The 17,903-nt window shown below is 40.6% G+C and overlaps 1 protein-coding gene across 1 annotated transcript in view; it reads right to left on the bottom strand.

Annotated features, from left to right (window-relative positions):
- The window catches only part of LOC145413609 (MAM and LDL-receptor class A domain-containing protein 1-like), a 106,595-nt gene that overhangs the window by 33,483 nt on the left and 55,209 nt on the right, over positions 1-17,903 (bottom strand). The window contains exons 2-6 of the mRNA XM_080283264.1: positions 5,401-5,528; positions 4,597-4,697; positions 4,338-4,433; positions 3,283-3,479; positions 1,834-2,010 (exon numbers count right to left, since the gene is read on the bottom strand). Of these exons, the coding sequence (XP_080139390.1) occupies positions 1,834-2,010; positions 3,283-3,479; positions 4,338-4,433; positions 4,597-4,697; positions 5,401-5,528 (699 nt within the window). The remainder of the gene's footprint in view (positions 1-1,833; positions 2,011-3,282; positions 3,480-4,337; positions 4,434-4,596; positions 4,698-5,400; positions 5,529-17,903) is intronic.

Raw genomic sequence — 17,903 nt, forward strand, 5'->3', positions numbered from 1 at the left:
AAAAGATATCATCAGACTGAAACGATTATCTCCTTAAATCCAGCGACACATTTCATATGTTCTTGTTACCTCCAGAGGATTTTTATCAAACTCAAGGGAAACTTTGTGGATGGTGGAGTTAGACAACCTTCAATAATCATTTCAGTGTGAGAAGCCTTCCATACGTGAAATAGAATCATCAAAAAGTAACAAGAATAAAATATAAATACGTTACCGGCTTCAGGGGATAAAGGGATGCAGGCTGAAGAGGCCATGAAAGCACAGAAGAAATAAGATGGGAGGAGAAAAGAAAACTAAGGCAGGTATAAGGACTGATAAGGCATGAAGGGTGAGAAAGAAGTGGTACTATACCCACAGAGCAAGGAAGATTTGTTTGTTTTGAAGCCATGAGGGCTGAGAAAGTGGTGGAAATTAAAAAGGAAGGTACACATGCAAGTTTTAATGACATGAATAGAGAAAGTATAGTGAAAAGCATAACAAATATGAGGCTGCAACGTCTCCTAGACCCACAACCAAAACACCGGTATTTCGGAGAAAACAGTCATCGTCCTAATACTCAAGCCACGCAGATCACCCAATAATTCATCATTACAAGGGACAATGTCTGCCCTGAACACCATCCAATATCATGGAATAACTAATCCCAAAGAATATTAACCCTAGATTCCTACCTGATTAACATGGATCTTAAACCAAACATCGAACTACCAACACCTTTTAAAATCTATTTCCCTTACTTTTGATGGTTTTAACAAGAAGCAGCCACCCTTACGAACTAACTAGCTGCAACAAACACAAGCACATCCTTTGACAGTACAAAGCATTTTGACTAAATGTGCACGACAGTGACAAGAAGGAACTAGCCACCTTCCTATCAAGCATGCAAATCAAAGTGCCCAGCCAAACCATCCATCCATCCATTCACAAGCCAGTCTTGTACTACTTTTTATCAGTAGCATATGGATCCAGACATTCAAGACAAAGATTATCAGTGACTTTCCCTTGAGCGACTTTATGCGAGCAATTAACCCTAATCATCCTTCAGACTTACTGTAGACCCATGAGGACCACATATGGTTACTGAGCCTTACGTACTGAACCACCAGGCATCCATTTGTTGGTTGTGTTTACCATTCAAGATAGTAAATGGTGTCATGATTACAAGAAACCATTTGGTTTGTCACTCAGAGCAGAATGGAGAGTGACCTGAAGGTAGTACTAAATCGAGTATGTAACTAATGAGTGCCCGCACCTACCACCTTGTGTAACAGTAATATCAAATGTCAAGATGTCAGTAGAGGGGAGGCCTGCCCTTCCAATGGACGCGGGTTCGAATCCCGGATGGGACAGGAAACAGTTTATGGATTTGAATTTCTTTAAAGCAGACTTTATTGATCTACCATAAGACCCACCGATATGTCGTAAAAACACCCTCCCGCTAATACCAATATACCACTCTTGTGTAAGACACCCATAGAATTCATTCAATACGAGTGTGGACGGTGGGTGTTGGCGCCGAAGTGGTGAAATGCAGCGGTGCATGGTACATAGGAGGACTGCTGGGCATCAGTGAACAGGTTCTTAAGCATATGCCCAGAGTTGGACAAATAAAAAGAACTCAGAAGCATCGTCCCAGACTCCAGATGGGGCAATAAAATATTAGATAATGGATGAATAGACTGATGTGTAATAGTAATATTACTGTGAATTCACTAACCAGTGAATCAATAGGCAGAATATAAGACTTCCATGTGGCGGTGGTGGTGGTGGTGATGACTGATGATGATGATGATGACGGTGATGATGATTAAGGCCAACATCTGTGCAACTCACCAGAAGCCAGTCAAAGTCATCGGTGCGAGCATTGTTCCAGTCACACATGCCACCCTCGAAGGAACACAGACCAATACATTCCTGTCCAGGCCGCGTGCCCAGGTCGTCCACTGCTATGTGACCACGGAACACATTGAATGGGTCCGCCCCTGCTGCCGGGACTGCCTCCAACACCAGCTGTAAGTGAGAGGGAGAAGCAATGCGGAGTGAGATGCAGAAAGTCCATTCTTAATACTGGGTTTTCGGCTTCATCTTAGAATTTCTTTACTTCATATGTATTCTCTTATTTTTTAACTACATTTTCCAAAATCTGTAGTAACTTTAGTCTCTTCAATCCAATGACACCTTTTAAATTCTATTCTAACAACCTCTGGACGATTTTTTTTATTGGGGCTTAGGACTGTCCATTAGTGATGAACAGGAAAATGGACGCTACATGTAACTTCTTCACTCTGAGAAATTTCTCCCCTTCTGAAGAGAACTGTGTGGTAGTAGCATAACAAAGCTATAAAAGCTACGCGTTGCCCAGGTAAAAAAAAATATGACCGTGCATACTGGCACTGCCTGGGACGCTGGGGGGCCCACCCTTCTGTGAATGAAGACTCCCGGGGTCCCATTTTACTCACTGGACCTTGCCTGGGTCCATTTTCCCAGGAATATATTTCCCAAAGGCATATTCCTACCAAGGACCTATTCACTTCATGGACCTAATCCCCATGGACCTATTTAACGACTACTCACCCACCCATCCATCCCACCCTGCCCACCCAATCAACCAACTACCATACCTAAGCATCAGCCCCCTCACCCACACTCACACACTCACCCACCCACCTTCCCACCAGTCCTGCCCACCCACGCTGCCCCACCCTGCTCCGCCACACTCACCCATTCACCTAAACCTGCCCACTCACCACACCCACCCATCCTCCAAACCCTGCCCAGCCCATCCACCTCGTTCACCTACTCTACCCACCCGTCCATCCAACCACCCAACCCATCTGCCTACCACCCTACCCACCTGTTAATGTACTTCCACCATGCTGATTTGGTATAAAAGTTGTAATATTGTTATGGTTGAAAGAGGAAATTAAAAACTCTACGGTAACTGGCCACCAAGCTCCACTGTGTTGACATGGGTATTTCTACTTTTGGCCGTCTGGGGCGCCACTTTAGCAACTTTGAATCACACCATCAATTTCCTTGTAAAAAGTCACCCTCTTGGACCCCTTACAACAGACAGACAAACAAACAGATAAACTTCTACTAATAAATAATTCGCTGTAGTGAGGGAGTTAATCTCATTTTCAAAAGATACTACTGACCCAGTTTAGAACATTTAAAAACACAACTGTAGTCATCTGCGCACGTACGCACGCACGCACGCACATACACACACACATACACACACACTCACTCACTCACTCTCTCTTCTGCCGGCTGACTCACAGTATGGTTGCCGGTAAAGGTGTACAGCGCCTGGGCCTCCCTCCAGTCGCCGCGAGTCTGGTCCCGCGTCTCCCAGATGACCACTTCGGGAGGGGAGACACTGCGCGCCCCCGCCTCTGGTTGTGTTCCCCTCACCCGCACTCGCAGCACATTGGCGCTCAGGCCAGACACGCTGTACCAGAACTTGAGACACTTCCCTGGAGGAGGAGGAAGGGAGTGTACATTAGAGCATCCCTTCAATTCGATGACCTGTTCCTTTTTTCTCTGCTGCCAGATGATTTTATTTAAATTAGGAGAGACTTTCTGACTGGTAGGCTTCATTAAACTCCTTCACCGTGTGTGGGCGCTCTTATATTTAATCAGATTGTCTAGTGGTAGCCTGATAAATTTAAAAATACGTGATCGTACTGAAAGGGTCAATGCGTGGTTATACTCGTACTGATGGAAGGGCAATGACTGGGTAACAAAAGCTGACAAAAGAGGGAGGAATTTAGTTATTTGTGTGAACTTCTACTAAAGTTTGTAAATTAAGACAGTGATAGATGAATTAACTAACGGAGCTATGAGTAATAATGTAGTGATCACCATTAACTAAGAAACTGGTGGGTCAACGCCCATTCCAGATGAAAATTACACTTTACGACTAATACCCTTCCACCCCTGCCCATACTACCTCACTGTAACTCAACACCTGCAACTATAACCCATCAACAGAAATTATTAAAGCTACAGATGATGGAATAAAAGTAAGGGAGTATGAGTAGGTGTGGTTGAGTCGAGTCTTGGCCGAGTGTAATTCTAGTCTGGAATAGGTTGCTAACCTCGTGAATATCACTAACCCCTTTCAGCTCAGTTGACAGCCATGTGTGGTCTGGCTGGAGGCTGATTTTACTAGTAACCAAGCAGACTTGATCCTAACTAATAACTTAAAGTCATCGAATTTCATGCAACGACGATTTGGTATTGAAGCTGTGTAAGTGGACAAGTTCGTCAGGGAAAAAACAAGCTGGCTATAGTAGATCAGTGATTAAAAATGCAATGATACGGAAGCATACCAGCAGCTCCGGTAGGACCCTGGACACTGGATTCCATGACGGCCGGCTCTGCTTGCCTGCTGGGGGTACTGGAGGTCTCATGGAAGGCATACCCTCCTGGGGACGTTGAAGGGGGGAAAACAGGTTACATTAATAATTCAAGCAGCCATAATAAGTAAACGAATTTCCCTTTTATAAGCCATATACGAATTCTGTATTGACACACATTTGCTGTACATCTGAACTTCCTTAAATCATCAATGTATCTGCCTCCACCCACCTCTGCTGTCTCCGGTGGTGTCGTTGAGGGGGCCACCCACCCACAAAGCGTTGAGACCCGTTGATAAGGTCCAAGAACGAGCCATCCTGCCCTCACCAGACCTGACATACACACAGGTTATAGCCCGACGTTTCATACAGCAACCTCAAAAATGCTTTCATGAATAAACAGAATCTTGGTATAGTTTGTGTCAGGTATTTTACAGTACGTAGGAAATAATGAATACAACTGCAGTATTGTGATTTCTTTCCTTAACAGCAATACACAGTAAGCTCCCGTGATAAGTCGCCGTTCTGACACTTTTCATTCAAGTCCCAAATAAATTACAGAAAGAAAATGCCAGTTAACCCCACCAACCCGGCGATTATCATCATCATCATCATCATCATCATCATTATTATTATTTTATTATTATTATTATTATTATTATTATTATTATTACACTAATGCACCTCCTGACAATCGTTCAGTTTAGGAACGGGTTTTCCAGCGAAGAGACTGGATATGACTTACAATATCCCTTCATTTCAAAGCGATCCCCCGAAAATAAGAAAAAAATCCTCCGGAGGTGGCAATGACAGAAAAACATCATCAAAAAGAAGGGATTAAAGGTTCACTGCTACCTAGAAAGCTGGTATGCCCAGTTTCTCCCATTTTAATTTACATTATTATTATGTAAAAAGTTGCGATATAGTACATGACTGATTCTGAAGGACTGAGCCCACAGAATGATGCAGTGCTGTAATTTCGTTCTCAAGGAGTATGTACTTAAAATTAGAATATATTCCTAGCGTAATAACTGACCGTGAGGTAGCAGTGGGTCCTGGTGAGCTCCACTGACACCATGTCATGCCCTCCTCAGTACCGAAGTCACACAGCTGGTCTATCTGGGTGGCAAACTGCTTCTCCAGGCTCCGGTCAGCCACCTCCACCTGCAGGTACCAGGGGCAGAGTAACATATATCTCATCATTTCAAAACCACTATCATTATGTAATACTTGGATGTGGAGGCTTTTTAAAAGAAGCCTCTGCCTGACTAAACCATCGACTGTGTGTATATGGTAGTGGCCGGCCAGCACACAAAGCATTGACCGGCAGTTTAGTATACAGTAAACCGCCAAGCCGCGTTTCACGGGTCTTGAAGGAGAAGCAAGCCGTAGGACCGAGAAACACTATTTTCTGCCACAGAAGTGGCCTGCCCTCATCCAATGCTTCACCTGGAGTGTAAGATGCAAGGTGTACAGGGACACTGTGTTGAAGCGGCTGTGTTTGTGACTGAGACCAGGTATGGTACTTAATGCATCTTGAAACCAAAGAGAACCTTACACATGACTGACAGTCGAAGTTTATTTCACACGTAAGAAAATAAAACATAAAGTTCATGCCTCCCATTGGTAAAAATGAACTTGTCACAGTTGGGTTTCACAAAATAATCACAGGTGATACATATAATGGAAATGAGAACTACAAAAAGGAATTGCATAGCAAAAAGGAAATTCTCATGCATTAAAAAAAAATAGGGAAAAATTAAAGTGAAAGATAACCTCTACAATTCTGTGACGTATTTTTAAATTTGCATTTTTACTGTCACCAGATTTTATTCAATTTAAATCAGACCTCTAGTAGTGAAGGGGTTAATGAAGGCTATGTCTAACCCCTTCAGTTCGAAAACTGAGTTATCTTGTTCACACACACACACACACACACACACACACACACACACACACACACACACACACACACAAACAGGTCGAACTTTGGCCTTGTCATGTATTCTTGACCTCCCTCCGATTGTTGTCAACTCGAATACCTTCATCTTTGCCTTGCCCTCTGCCATTCCACCAAGTTTGGGCTGAATCGAGCCAAAACTGTTTAAGATGACCTTGCTGTGACCTTGACCTTTGACCTACTTGACCTACTGTTCAAAAAAAAAAAAAAAACGAAAAGGCTAATCCTTTGGGTGACCCTTAACTCTTCCAGCAAGTATGGTCCAAGTCAGATAAAGACTGTTTTGGTTATTTTGTTTACAAACACTCACACATGTGGCGAACTTCGGCTTTGCCCTATGTCTGCGATCTTTAACTGGTAGTTTTCAAAAACATCCTTCGTTCCTGCCTTACCCTTAACCCTTCCACCAAGTTTGGTATACACCAAATGAAAACTGTTTAATGTTGACCTATTGCACTAAAAAAACAATACATATGCTCCTTAGCTGACCCTCAATATTTCTCCCAAATTTTGCTAAAATCGAATCAAAACTGTTTGACTTATAAAGTCAAACAACAAAGAACCACGATGCGTTGAGTCAGCTGGGTTTGTTTATACTACAGCAACACGGGGAAAGTGTAAGTACATACTCTGTTCATTTAGTATTACAAAATGGATACATACTTCAGTAAAACATATTTGGAAAAGAAAAGGGATAAAAGTAAAAGGCAAAATGATGATTTCTACCAAGAACTGGTTGAAGTGGAGACTCACAATAGACTGGTTGAACGGGTACACAAACTAGAAATGGCTTTCAAAATGAAATTGATGAAATAAGCAAATGCACTTGCAAAAGGAAGAGATAGAAAAACTAGGAAGGGAGGCCAATAAGAAAGACACAACCATCAGTGAACTAACAGTGGAATTGAGTACGCTTAGGAAGAAAGTGAGTGAAATGGGAAGTACAGTAGTCAATCACGAGAGTGTTATGGAAGAGTTCAAAAATGACACAGAGACAATTAGACAAGCAAGCAGTCTTATGGACCAGAGCAGTGATATTGAGGAGAAGATAACACAGGTGAATGAAGCTGTGCAAAGCTACAAAAATGATGTAGAAACCACGTATGCTGAAATGGTGAAAGTAAAGAAAGACTTAGAAACAAGGGAGGAGGAAAAAAGCATTAAAAAGGAAGTGAAAAGAATAATCCAAAACAATCCAAAGTTAGTCAGAGATTCAGTAGAAATAAATAAATCAATAGTAATCACTGGTATAGAAGAGGAAGAAATTAAAAACTAGATCACTAGAGACAAAAAGGAGATGGCAAATGTAATGAGCTTACTGAAAGAAGTATCAGAGGAAATCTGTAGTAAAGACATAGAGGAACACAAAAGGTTAGGGAAATACGAGAAAAGCAAGACAAGACCTCTAAAGGTGACTTTCCAGAGTGTAAACACTGTGGAAGAGATACTAAAAAATGCAAAGAATCTTATGGAAAAAGAGGAGTTCAAAAATGTATGGATAAAAAGATGCCTAACACAAGAGGAACTGGAATTACTGAAAGAGAAAAGGGAGGAAGCAAAAACAAAAAATGAGGGAAGATCAGAAGAGGAGTAGAAGAAATTTTTTTACAAAGTAATAGGATTGCAGGTACGAAAGTGGTACACAAACAGGATGGAAGAAAAAGGAGGAAGTTAGTAGAACCATGTCATGACAAGTATATAATCAAGATGATAAAGTTGATGTACTCAAATGAGGATGTAATGGTATCTAAATTACTAGAGATGAATGATTATGTCAGAGAAAATGAACCACAAATAATATGCCTAACTGAGACAAAATTAACACCAAGGATATCCAATGACATACTAAACTTAGAGGAATACAATATATGGAGAAGAGACAGAAATTTAAAAAAAGGAGGAGGAATTATAATATTAACTAAGAAAAATCTGAAAGTCACGGAAATAAACCTAGATATACCATCACAAGTAGAACTGATTGCAGTAGAGATCGACACATCTGAAGGTAAAGTAATTGTAGCCAATTTGTATATGCCACCCAGATCAAACACATGGGAAAGAGACGAATATGAGGACCTGGCAGAGAGTACAATTCAGAGTATAAGATCCTTGCTACATAAAATGGAAGAGAAATCGGAAAGAATTATACTAACTGGGGACTTCAATACAAATATAAATTGGAATACTCTAGATATAAATAGCCAAGAAAGCTGTTGGGACCAAAAGCTCCTGGATCTCGTACAAGAGTTTTTCTTAACGCAACATGTGAGGGAAACCACTAGAAAAAGAGGACTTGATGTACCTTCAGTGCTTGATCTAATATTTACTAGGCAAGAAAATGACATTGACAGTTTAATATATCACCCTCCACTCGGCAAAAGCGATCATGCAGTACTAAATTATAACTTCAGGATAGCATATGACATAGTAAACAGCAATGACAGTTACAAAAAGAGCCTAAACTATAAAAAGGGAAATTATCAAGACCTAAAGAAGTATTTCTTAGAAGTTGATTGGGAAAATGAGCTTAGAGGACAAGATTTAAATGCTGTATATAAAAAATTTTGTGAATTTTATGAAATAGGAGTCCAGAAGTACATCCCACAGCACAAAGAAGCAGATAAGAAAATACAGAAATGGTTCAATACGGAATGTAAAAAATCAAAAGAAAGAAGAGATTTGTTGTGGAATAGATACAGAAGACACAATAGTGAAAGGGTGTATAATAATTACAAACAGGCAAGAAACGACTATACAAGAATAAGGAGGGAAGCCCAAAAACAGTTTGAGGAGGATATAATAAATAAAAGTAGTGATCAACCAAAGCTGTTTTACAGCTATATCAGAAGCAAAACCAAAGTAAAAGATATAATACAATCCATTACGGACGACGGAATCACTTATACACAAGAGAAAGATATTTGTGAAGCACTAAATAAGAATTTCCAATTAGTTTTTACAGAAGAAAAAAATTTTGAGAGGGACTATGTGGAACACGCATGTCCACACATACTACCAGATATACAAATAGCAGAAAAAGTAATACAGGAGGAGTTAAGTTGATTAGACAGAGGAAAAGCAAGTGGTCCTGATGAAATTTCATGTTGGGTGTTACGAGAATGTGCAAAGGAGTTAAGTAAACAATTATTTTTAATTTTCAAGAAATCCTTGAGTCAAGGGAAACTACCTGATATTTGGAAAAAAGCAAATATAGTCCCCTTATTCAAGAAAGGAAATAGACAAAATCCTCTCAACTACCGACCAGTAGCAATGACCAGTGTTGTAAGCAAGGTATTAGAAAAACTTATAAGAAAAGCTTGGGTAAATCATCTAGAAGAACACAGTATGATAACAGAAAGACAGTTTGGTTTCAGAAAAGGAAAATCATGTGTTACTAATCTGTTGAGCTACTATGGCAGAGTAACAAACACAATACAGGAAAGGGAAGGATGGGTGGACAGTATCTATTTAGATTTCAAGAAAGCTTTTGACACAGTACCACACCAAAGACTTTTATGGAAGCTGTACCATCAAGGAGGAATTCGAGGCAAACTGTTTTGTTGGATGCAAGACTTTCTCATAAAAAGAGAAATGAGGACAGTACTAAGAGGAAACTACTCATCATGGAAAGAAGTGACTAGTGGAGTACCACAGGGTTCGGTGCTGGCACCAATCATGTTTTTAGTGTACATAAATGATATAAACAGTAACACTGGAAATGAGAGCTATCTGAATATGTTTGCAGATGATGCAAAAATACAAAGGAGAATTACTAGCACAGACTCTTGTAGGGAGCTACAAGAAGAATTAAATAAACTTCATGAATGGAGTAGTACATGGCAAATGGAATTCAATGTGGACAAGTGTCATGTAATCAAGTTTGGTAAAAGTGGAAAAAGACCTGATTGGGATTATAAGTTAGGAAATAAAACCCTATACACATCAGAAAGAGAGAAAGACCTAGGTGTGATTATCAATAACAGACTATCTCCGGCTGACCACATCAGCGAGAAGGTACGGAACATGTATACACTGCTTGCAAATATGAGAATAGCATTCACATACATAAATGAAGACATGCTAAGAAGGATAATAACATCATTCATTAGACCAACCCTGGAATATGCATCAATAGTCTGGAGTCCTCATCTCAAAAAGCATATAGACAAGATTGAAAAAGTTCAAAGGGCCGCTACAAGATGGATACCAAGCTTAAGGGACCTAAGCTACGAAGAAAGACTAAATAAACTGAATCTACCAACACTACAGGAGAGAAGGAAAAGAGGTGACATGATAATGCTATATAAGTGCATATCAGGAAAGGAGAAAATAGACATAAATGATTACTTAACATATGGAGAAGCATCAGCAAGAGGACACTGCAAAAAACTGCATAAGAAGAGAGGTGATAAAGACGTAAGGAAATTCAGTTTCCCAAACAGAGCAATTGATCAATGGAATGCACTACCGAATGAAATAGTGTGTGCCAAAACAATTCACAAATTTAAGGATATGTACGATAAATATGGTTTAAGACACGGGACAGTACGAGCTTGACTCATTCCTGTAAAGATACAATTAGGTAAGAACAATTAGGTAAGAACACACACACACACACACACACACACACACACACACACACACACGAGCAAAATATTACACCAGGTGTGCCTCCAGAACGCGTAGAAGAAAAAATAATTTCCGGTACATACATGCTACCATCCTAGCTAGTTTGAGAGTGACATATAGACATACAGTACTAAGGACGTGGTAAGGAACGTACTACTAATATTTTCTTTAGCTAACACATGTATATGTTTCAGCTGTACAGAATCGTCACTTAAAAACAAGACAAAGGATACCTTAGATAGCCGCATAAAATCTGTGGGGAAAGAAATAATTATTCACTGGCTAAGCACTTATATGACACAATTCTAGCTCACAAACCGTCCCAGTACGTAATTTCGAAGCCGAAATATCTGTTTCCGGTATTATAACACTTTTGTTTAATTAAACTGTATTAAACTACAGTATCTCTGTGTAAATCTACAAGGCTTATAAATACACTTCAGTACATTATTCCAACTAACTTCCATTCACCATCAGAAAGAGTAAGAAAGCTCAGACACCAAATATAGACGATATATCACTTGCCGCTTTTATGTTAATAATACATTATTGCCTAGTTCCATTGACACTTTGGTAACACCATTAATTAAACAATCATGTTATTCCTCAAATGGCAGAAAGCGGCTGACCCCAATTTTCTCTACCTTCCACGTTAATATTTACAGTCAATAATCGCAAGCCTATAAATATTCCCATCATGATACTGCCTTATCCACATCTGTGACTGATGTCTACAGCTGGTTTGTTTTTACCCGACGGCGTAAGGCCACTCCTACAATATGAATACTACTTCATAGTTGCATGAAATTTGATGAGCCTTTGGCATGAATGAATACCTTTGGTTACTAGTCAAACTGACTCTTCAGTCTTACTACACTTGGCAGTTGGCTGAGATTAGAGGAAGTAGAGATATTTGACATGTTAAAAAAAAAACACGTTTTTGGTCGAATGATCGAAAATAATATAATGATTGGTGTATGGGTCGGTGCATACAAACAACAGACAACAATAACTTATTGTGATTTCGGGATCGTGTGTGGCCATGGTGGCCTAAAAGTTAGGGCTCATGAGTGTATAAAACATTACCACACCGATATATAATTACTGAACAGATACTGCATAAGTACGTAAAGATGTAACCAGATCGATGACATAAAACTTCAAGACCCTGTGATCATCGTTGTAGAAAATTGGCTATCCAACGTGATCAGAATCCTTGCTGAAAACAGAGGCCACAGAGGCACAGACAAATTTACGATCGTCTCCCTTTCGTAAGGGCGCCGCCACACAAGTCCTCGATCGTCTGTTAACAACATGTTTGGATGCATGTATACAGTTGTATTTAGACAAATGTATGTAACATGTTTTAGTGCTTCTTTGAACTCACTGGCAGCAGAGATGATGGGATGAGCGTCTTCATACGAGACAGTTGAAACTTTCATGATTTTGTCAACATGATCTGGATGCTGCTGTTCCCAACACGTTTACAGCGTGTTCGTTACTGTGTTGTTTACATGTTGCCAGCACTTGTTCCAGCACACGTGTGGACTTGCCCTACAGAGCTGCAGTGGTTCGATCAGCTACGCATTCGTGTCGCTACGCACGTATCCCAAGTCTATCGTCGAATCCAAGCTGTGGTGGACATTTAAAGTAGGCACTGGTAGTACGTTTTTTTATGTCTGAATATGTTCGCACTCTGCTGGATCTATCAATGACACGTACAGACTAACACACACGCACACACAAACACATAGCCATTACAACACCTGGACTTTCACAATCAGCACTTCCCACAGACAACATCTCTCTATTCGTACTTCGCCAGCATTAAGATGGGTTAATTGTGGCCATCACTCTCCATCCAAGGAGAAGGTCTGATCCTGCAGTGAACCTGATATGTGCTGATACGGATACAGATACAATTCCTCTCGTAAGTCGGTTATATAATTTGCAGGAAGGACAAAAACTGTAGAATCAACTCAAGTCGTTTGTTCTTCTTGCAAAAACAATTTTCGTTATGTGAGGAATATATATACATACATACATATACACACACACACACACACACACACACACACACACAAATATATATATATATATATATATATATGTATATATATATATATATATATATATATATGTATATATCAGCCAATCCTATGTTTCCCCATGAGGAGCGTGGGATCCTGGGGCTAGGCAAGTTGATCTTGACAATTAACCCAAGGCATCCCATTGATGTATGGGTACGTCGCAACATCTTGTCACAGCTAGACCAATCGACGTACTGGTACGTCACGCAATTGCAAGGTTCATAATTTGCACAATTTTTTTGGTACGTATATATGGGACACCTTCCTCTATTCCTCTACAAGATGCCAGGCAGAGACAATGCCTTATCCCGCATGACCTCCCCCCCCCCGCACGCCATTGTCTCGGCAATTCACCTGTTACCAGTGACCTGGCCAGTAAAGACATTCAGGGCCAGAGTGATTCCCCAATCGATGACAATGTGGAGGACAAAGTTTACATAGCATTAGAGGAAGAAACAGTCAGAAATGATGATCAGGTAATGTCATCAAAAAAGGTCAGGTATGTTGATGTGTGAGTGAAACAATGCTTATATTGCCTATGTTACTGTTTGAAAACCAATATACTCTCGTACTACATATAAACTCGTACCAAATAAATAAATAAAAACCGTTAATGAGTGGTGTGAAATAGTTACCCTCCCATAGAACTCGTTTTCTTTGGAGCCAGCCTGATAGAAAACACAGTAAGGTAAGGAGGTACTGCTACCTGTATCGAGTATTTTAAACCTCAGGTGAGCGATTTCTCTATGAATTTTCGATGTTTCTCACCAAAAGCAGAGGTTTCAGCCAAAAAAAAAAAAAAAAAATCCAAAATTGGTCGGGACTGGGAAAATCGGTCGGGACGTGACGGGTTAAGATGAGAGTGACCAGCCTCATTCATCCCTGAGTGGCATTACATGAGCAATAAACTCCAACCATCCCTTGGATATAAACCATCACCGGCTTAATCCGATTGCAGCTCCATAATTACCCACTAAACCACCAGGGGCCAAAACCTGGTAATATGGTTACCACCCAGCATAGTAAATGGTTTCCTGGTGTACAGGAAACCATTTGGCTTGTCACTCAATGTAGAGTCACCCACAGGCAGAATGAAGGAAAGAAAGACAGAAAAGGGAGTGTAAAGTCACCCGTAAGCAGAATGACGAGGAAAGAATGAAGGAAGAAAAGACAGAAGAGGATGGATGGAAAGAAGGATGAAGGAGAGGAAAGGGCAGACACCCGAGAGCAGTACTACACTGAATGAGTGGATGGTGAGTGCCCCCACCTACCACAGTATGTATACATATACATAATATATATATATATATATATATATATATATATATATATATATATATATGGAAGTGTGCATGGAAAAGTTTGGAAGGAATGAGAGAGTGTTTTTGATCGGTGATATGAATGGTAAGTAGGGAATGTGAAGGTGGATGGAACTGTTGGTGAGTGGGGTGTGCCTGCTGAGATACATGAGAATGGCAGTGCGTTAGAGGACAATTGTGCTGGGAGGGGGTTGGTGATAGCCAATACCCTCTTCAGGCATAAAATGATCCACAGGTATACATGGCGAGTGATGAGAAGGGTGGGTGGTGAACTGAATGAAAGAAAGGCAATGATTGATTATGTGTGTGTGGATGAAAGGATGCGAAGATGTGTAATGGACGCAAGAGCTTATAGAGGTTGGGGGAGTGGACTTTCTAACCATTACTTGGTGGTGGCCAGAATTAGGATCCAAGTAAGATGGAGAAATAGAAGAAGGGAAAGGCGAGAGGAAGGAGTAGTTGCAAGGAGAGTGGAAAGGTTACAAGAGGATGAGAAAAAGGCAGAGTATAAGAGAAAAGTGGAGGAACGATTGGGACGTGGAAGGTGTGTGCAGGATATTTACAGAAGAAATATGTGCAGCATGTGATGTGGTGCATGGAAAGAAGAGAAGACGGAGGGGGGGTGCAAGGAACAGCGCGGTGGACTGAAGAGGTGAGACAGTCTGTGGCACAAAAGAAGAAATCATACAATGAATGGATGAGAAATAGGGGCGTGGAAGAAGTTGAGAGGCGGAAGAGAGAGTTATATGTAGAAAAAAAGAGGTGAAAAGATTAGTAAGAGAGTGTAAGAAGAGAGTGGATGAGGAATTTGGAAGGAATTTGAGTGTAAAGTGGAGGGACTGCAAGAAAATGTTCTGGAAAGAGGTGAAGAGAGAAAGACAGGGTGGAAGTGAGGTTAGCAGGGGAGTGAAAGATAAAAATGGTAGATTACTAGTAGAGAAGGGAGAAAAAGTGAGCAGATGGAGAGAACACTTTAAGGAATTGTTGAACTTAGAGGATGGAAGTAATGCGAGTATAAGTGGCTGGGGAATGACTGGGAGAAGAAGGGAGGTGAGAAGACAGGAAGAAATCAGTAAACACAACAAGATTATTTTTACCCCAGTCAGAGATATAAGCCAAGCCAAACATTAGGTGTGCCATAGCCTCATTCCTTGTTTGTTGAAGAAACTGCTGAGATGGACGCTGTGGAAAGCGAATGTAAAGGTGAAGGGTGGAGTCATCAGCGTATGAGTGGATAGGGTTAGATGTACAGCTTAGGTCATCGATGACCTGAGGAACACCATTATTGATAGCTCTAGGAGAAGAACGGTGGCCGTCTACAACAGCAGCTATAGAACGACCAGAACGGAAGCTAGAGATGAAGGCACAGACAGGAGGATAGAAACCATAAGAGGGCAGTTTGGAAATTAAAGATTTATGCCAGACTCGATCAAAAGCCTTTGAGATGTCAAGCGTAATGGCAAAGTTTTCGCCAAAATCCCGAAAGGAGAATGACCAGGAGTCTGAAAGGTAGGTGAGAAGATCGCCAGTGGAGCGTCCCTGACGGAATCCATACTGACGAACAGAAAGAAGGTTGTGATAGGAATAATGCTTTATTTATTTATTTATTTATTTTTTTGTTATGAATAGACTCGGAAACCTTTGAAACAGGATGTTAAAGGAACTGGGCGATAGTTAGAGTGATGGGAATGGTCACCATTCTTTGGGACTAGCTGAATGAGAGCAAACTTCCAGCAAGAGGTACAAGTTGACAGACAATGGCGAAAGAGTTTACCTAGGCAGAGTGTAAGCACAGAAGCACATTTTATATATATATATATATATATATATATATATATATATATGAAAGGGAGACAGTTGACATTTGTTATATATCTTGTTTTTCCTGCATATAAAAACCTAAGCTGAGAGACTAAACTGACTGTAACTAAGTCTTTCCTGAATCTGGATCCTGGGTCTGCATTCATGAAGGATCTTAATTGGTTCATACGATAAACAAGTCTCCACAGTAGTTAAAGGTTATCACAAATCATTTTCCATATTGTTTACTTCCAACGGTGTAATTTATCCTAGCTTGGCTGTCAGATGTAAACAGTTGATTGAGCTGAAATAAAAGTGTAAACATAGGATTTCAAACAGCACGAAATTAAGCTGAGGAATATTATGGGGACGACCTCAGAGGCGTGGTGCGGCGCAAGGCCTAAAGAATACCACAGGCCTTGGTGCGGCGAGTGGAGTGACACATCCCGGGCACGTGAACGCGGCCACCCACTGTAAACATTGCAACACACTCTCTCCCTCGCTTTTTGTCCCGCCCTTACATGTAACCCTGAGGGGGGAGACGCTACACCTAATTGCTGGACACCAGGGCCAGGTGTTGGTCTGGAGGGTAATTAGTGTCGCTGTATGGCTCCCTACACTGGATAATGGGTCGTATTCCCGTTCACTTAGGAGCTCTCTTGGCACCTCTTCATAAGCGATTTATTTTCCCTAGTCCATCTTTATGTGTTACTGATGCAAATTGTGTCGACATTAGAACAAGCAGCATACAAGAATATATTAAAGTGAAACAAACAATTAATAAATAAAACGCTTAAGAGGAGTGCTACAAAGCCTCTCATGACAACGAGAAAACGGGCCAGTGCTTTTGTGAAAATGTGAGTCCCGGTCGACACTGAATAACTGTTGTGTTACGGTGGACGCCACGCCACGCCTCGCTTCCCTTACACTTGTTGTTAGCCTCCACTTTCATCACTTTCTGGTCATTATCAACTATCTTCACGGGAGGGATTCTGGGGTGGACAATTTTCATTTACATATTCTCCTCCTGAAGGACAAGAGAAAGTGAAATTCCGTCGTACGCTTCAGTGAATGGTCACCATGGGTGGAAGTTCTGGCATTTGTTACTCTGATAGTAAGCCACTGTATAATAGGCTAGTTAAATCAGAAGACAATGTGCCTTGATCAAAAGTTAAATTAGACTACTTACTGCGCTCAAAAAGCTAACGTTACAGCATAATCTGTATAAAAGTATCTATCTATCTATCGATAGATAGATAGATTGATAGACAGACAGACAGATAGATAGATATAAATATATAGATAGACAGATAGACAGACAGATAAACAGATAGAGATATTAAAGTAAAACTCATTCTTGTTACAGTTCCCTAACGTTCATCCACCACTAAGACACTGTTTACATATCCGTATGCGCTCCATGGTAACTTATGATGAAGATGGTGAAAATGTGTGCGCTTGTGTCTGTGTCAGGGTTGTACTGGGTAGATACCCGGTTAAGCTACAGTATCCATTTACCCACACGGGTCTTTTTTTTTTTCTTTTGAAAAGAAATAATGAGACAGGTTGTCTGTTAGAAATTTTAGAGGTAATGTGAACATAAGAAAAGAAGATAACTGCACTAGGTCGGTTGGTCTAATGCAGTTACAGGTAGCTCCTTTAAGACTGCATGACTAAACAACGAAAACGAGACAAGGATAGCATAATAAATATGTGTTTTTGGAGGACGTGTGTGCGTAGG

This window comes from Coenobita brevimanus, chromosome 97 (genome assembly GCF_032717465.1).
Source record: "Coenobita brevimanus isolate Jiangsu-jjx chromosome 97, ASM3271746v2, whole genome shotgun sequence".
NCBI lineage: Eukaryota > Metazoa > Arthropoda > Malacostraca > Decapoda > Coenobitidae > Coenobita > Coenobita brevimanus.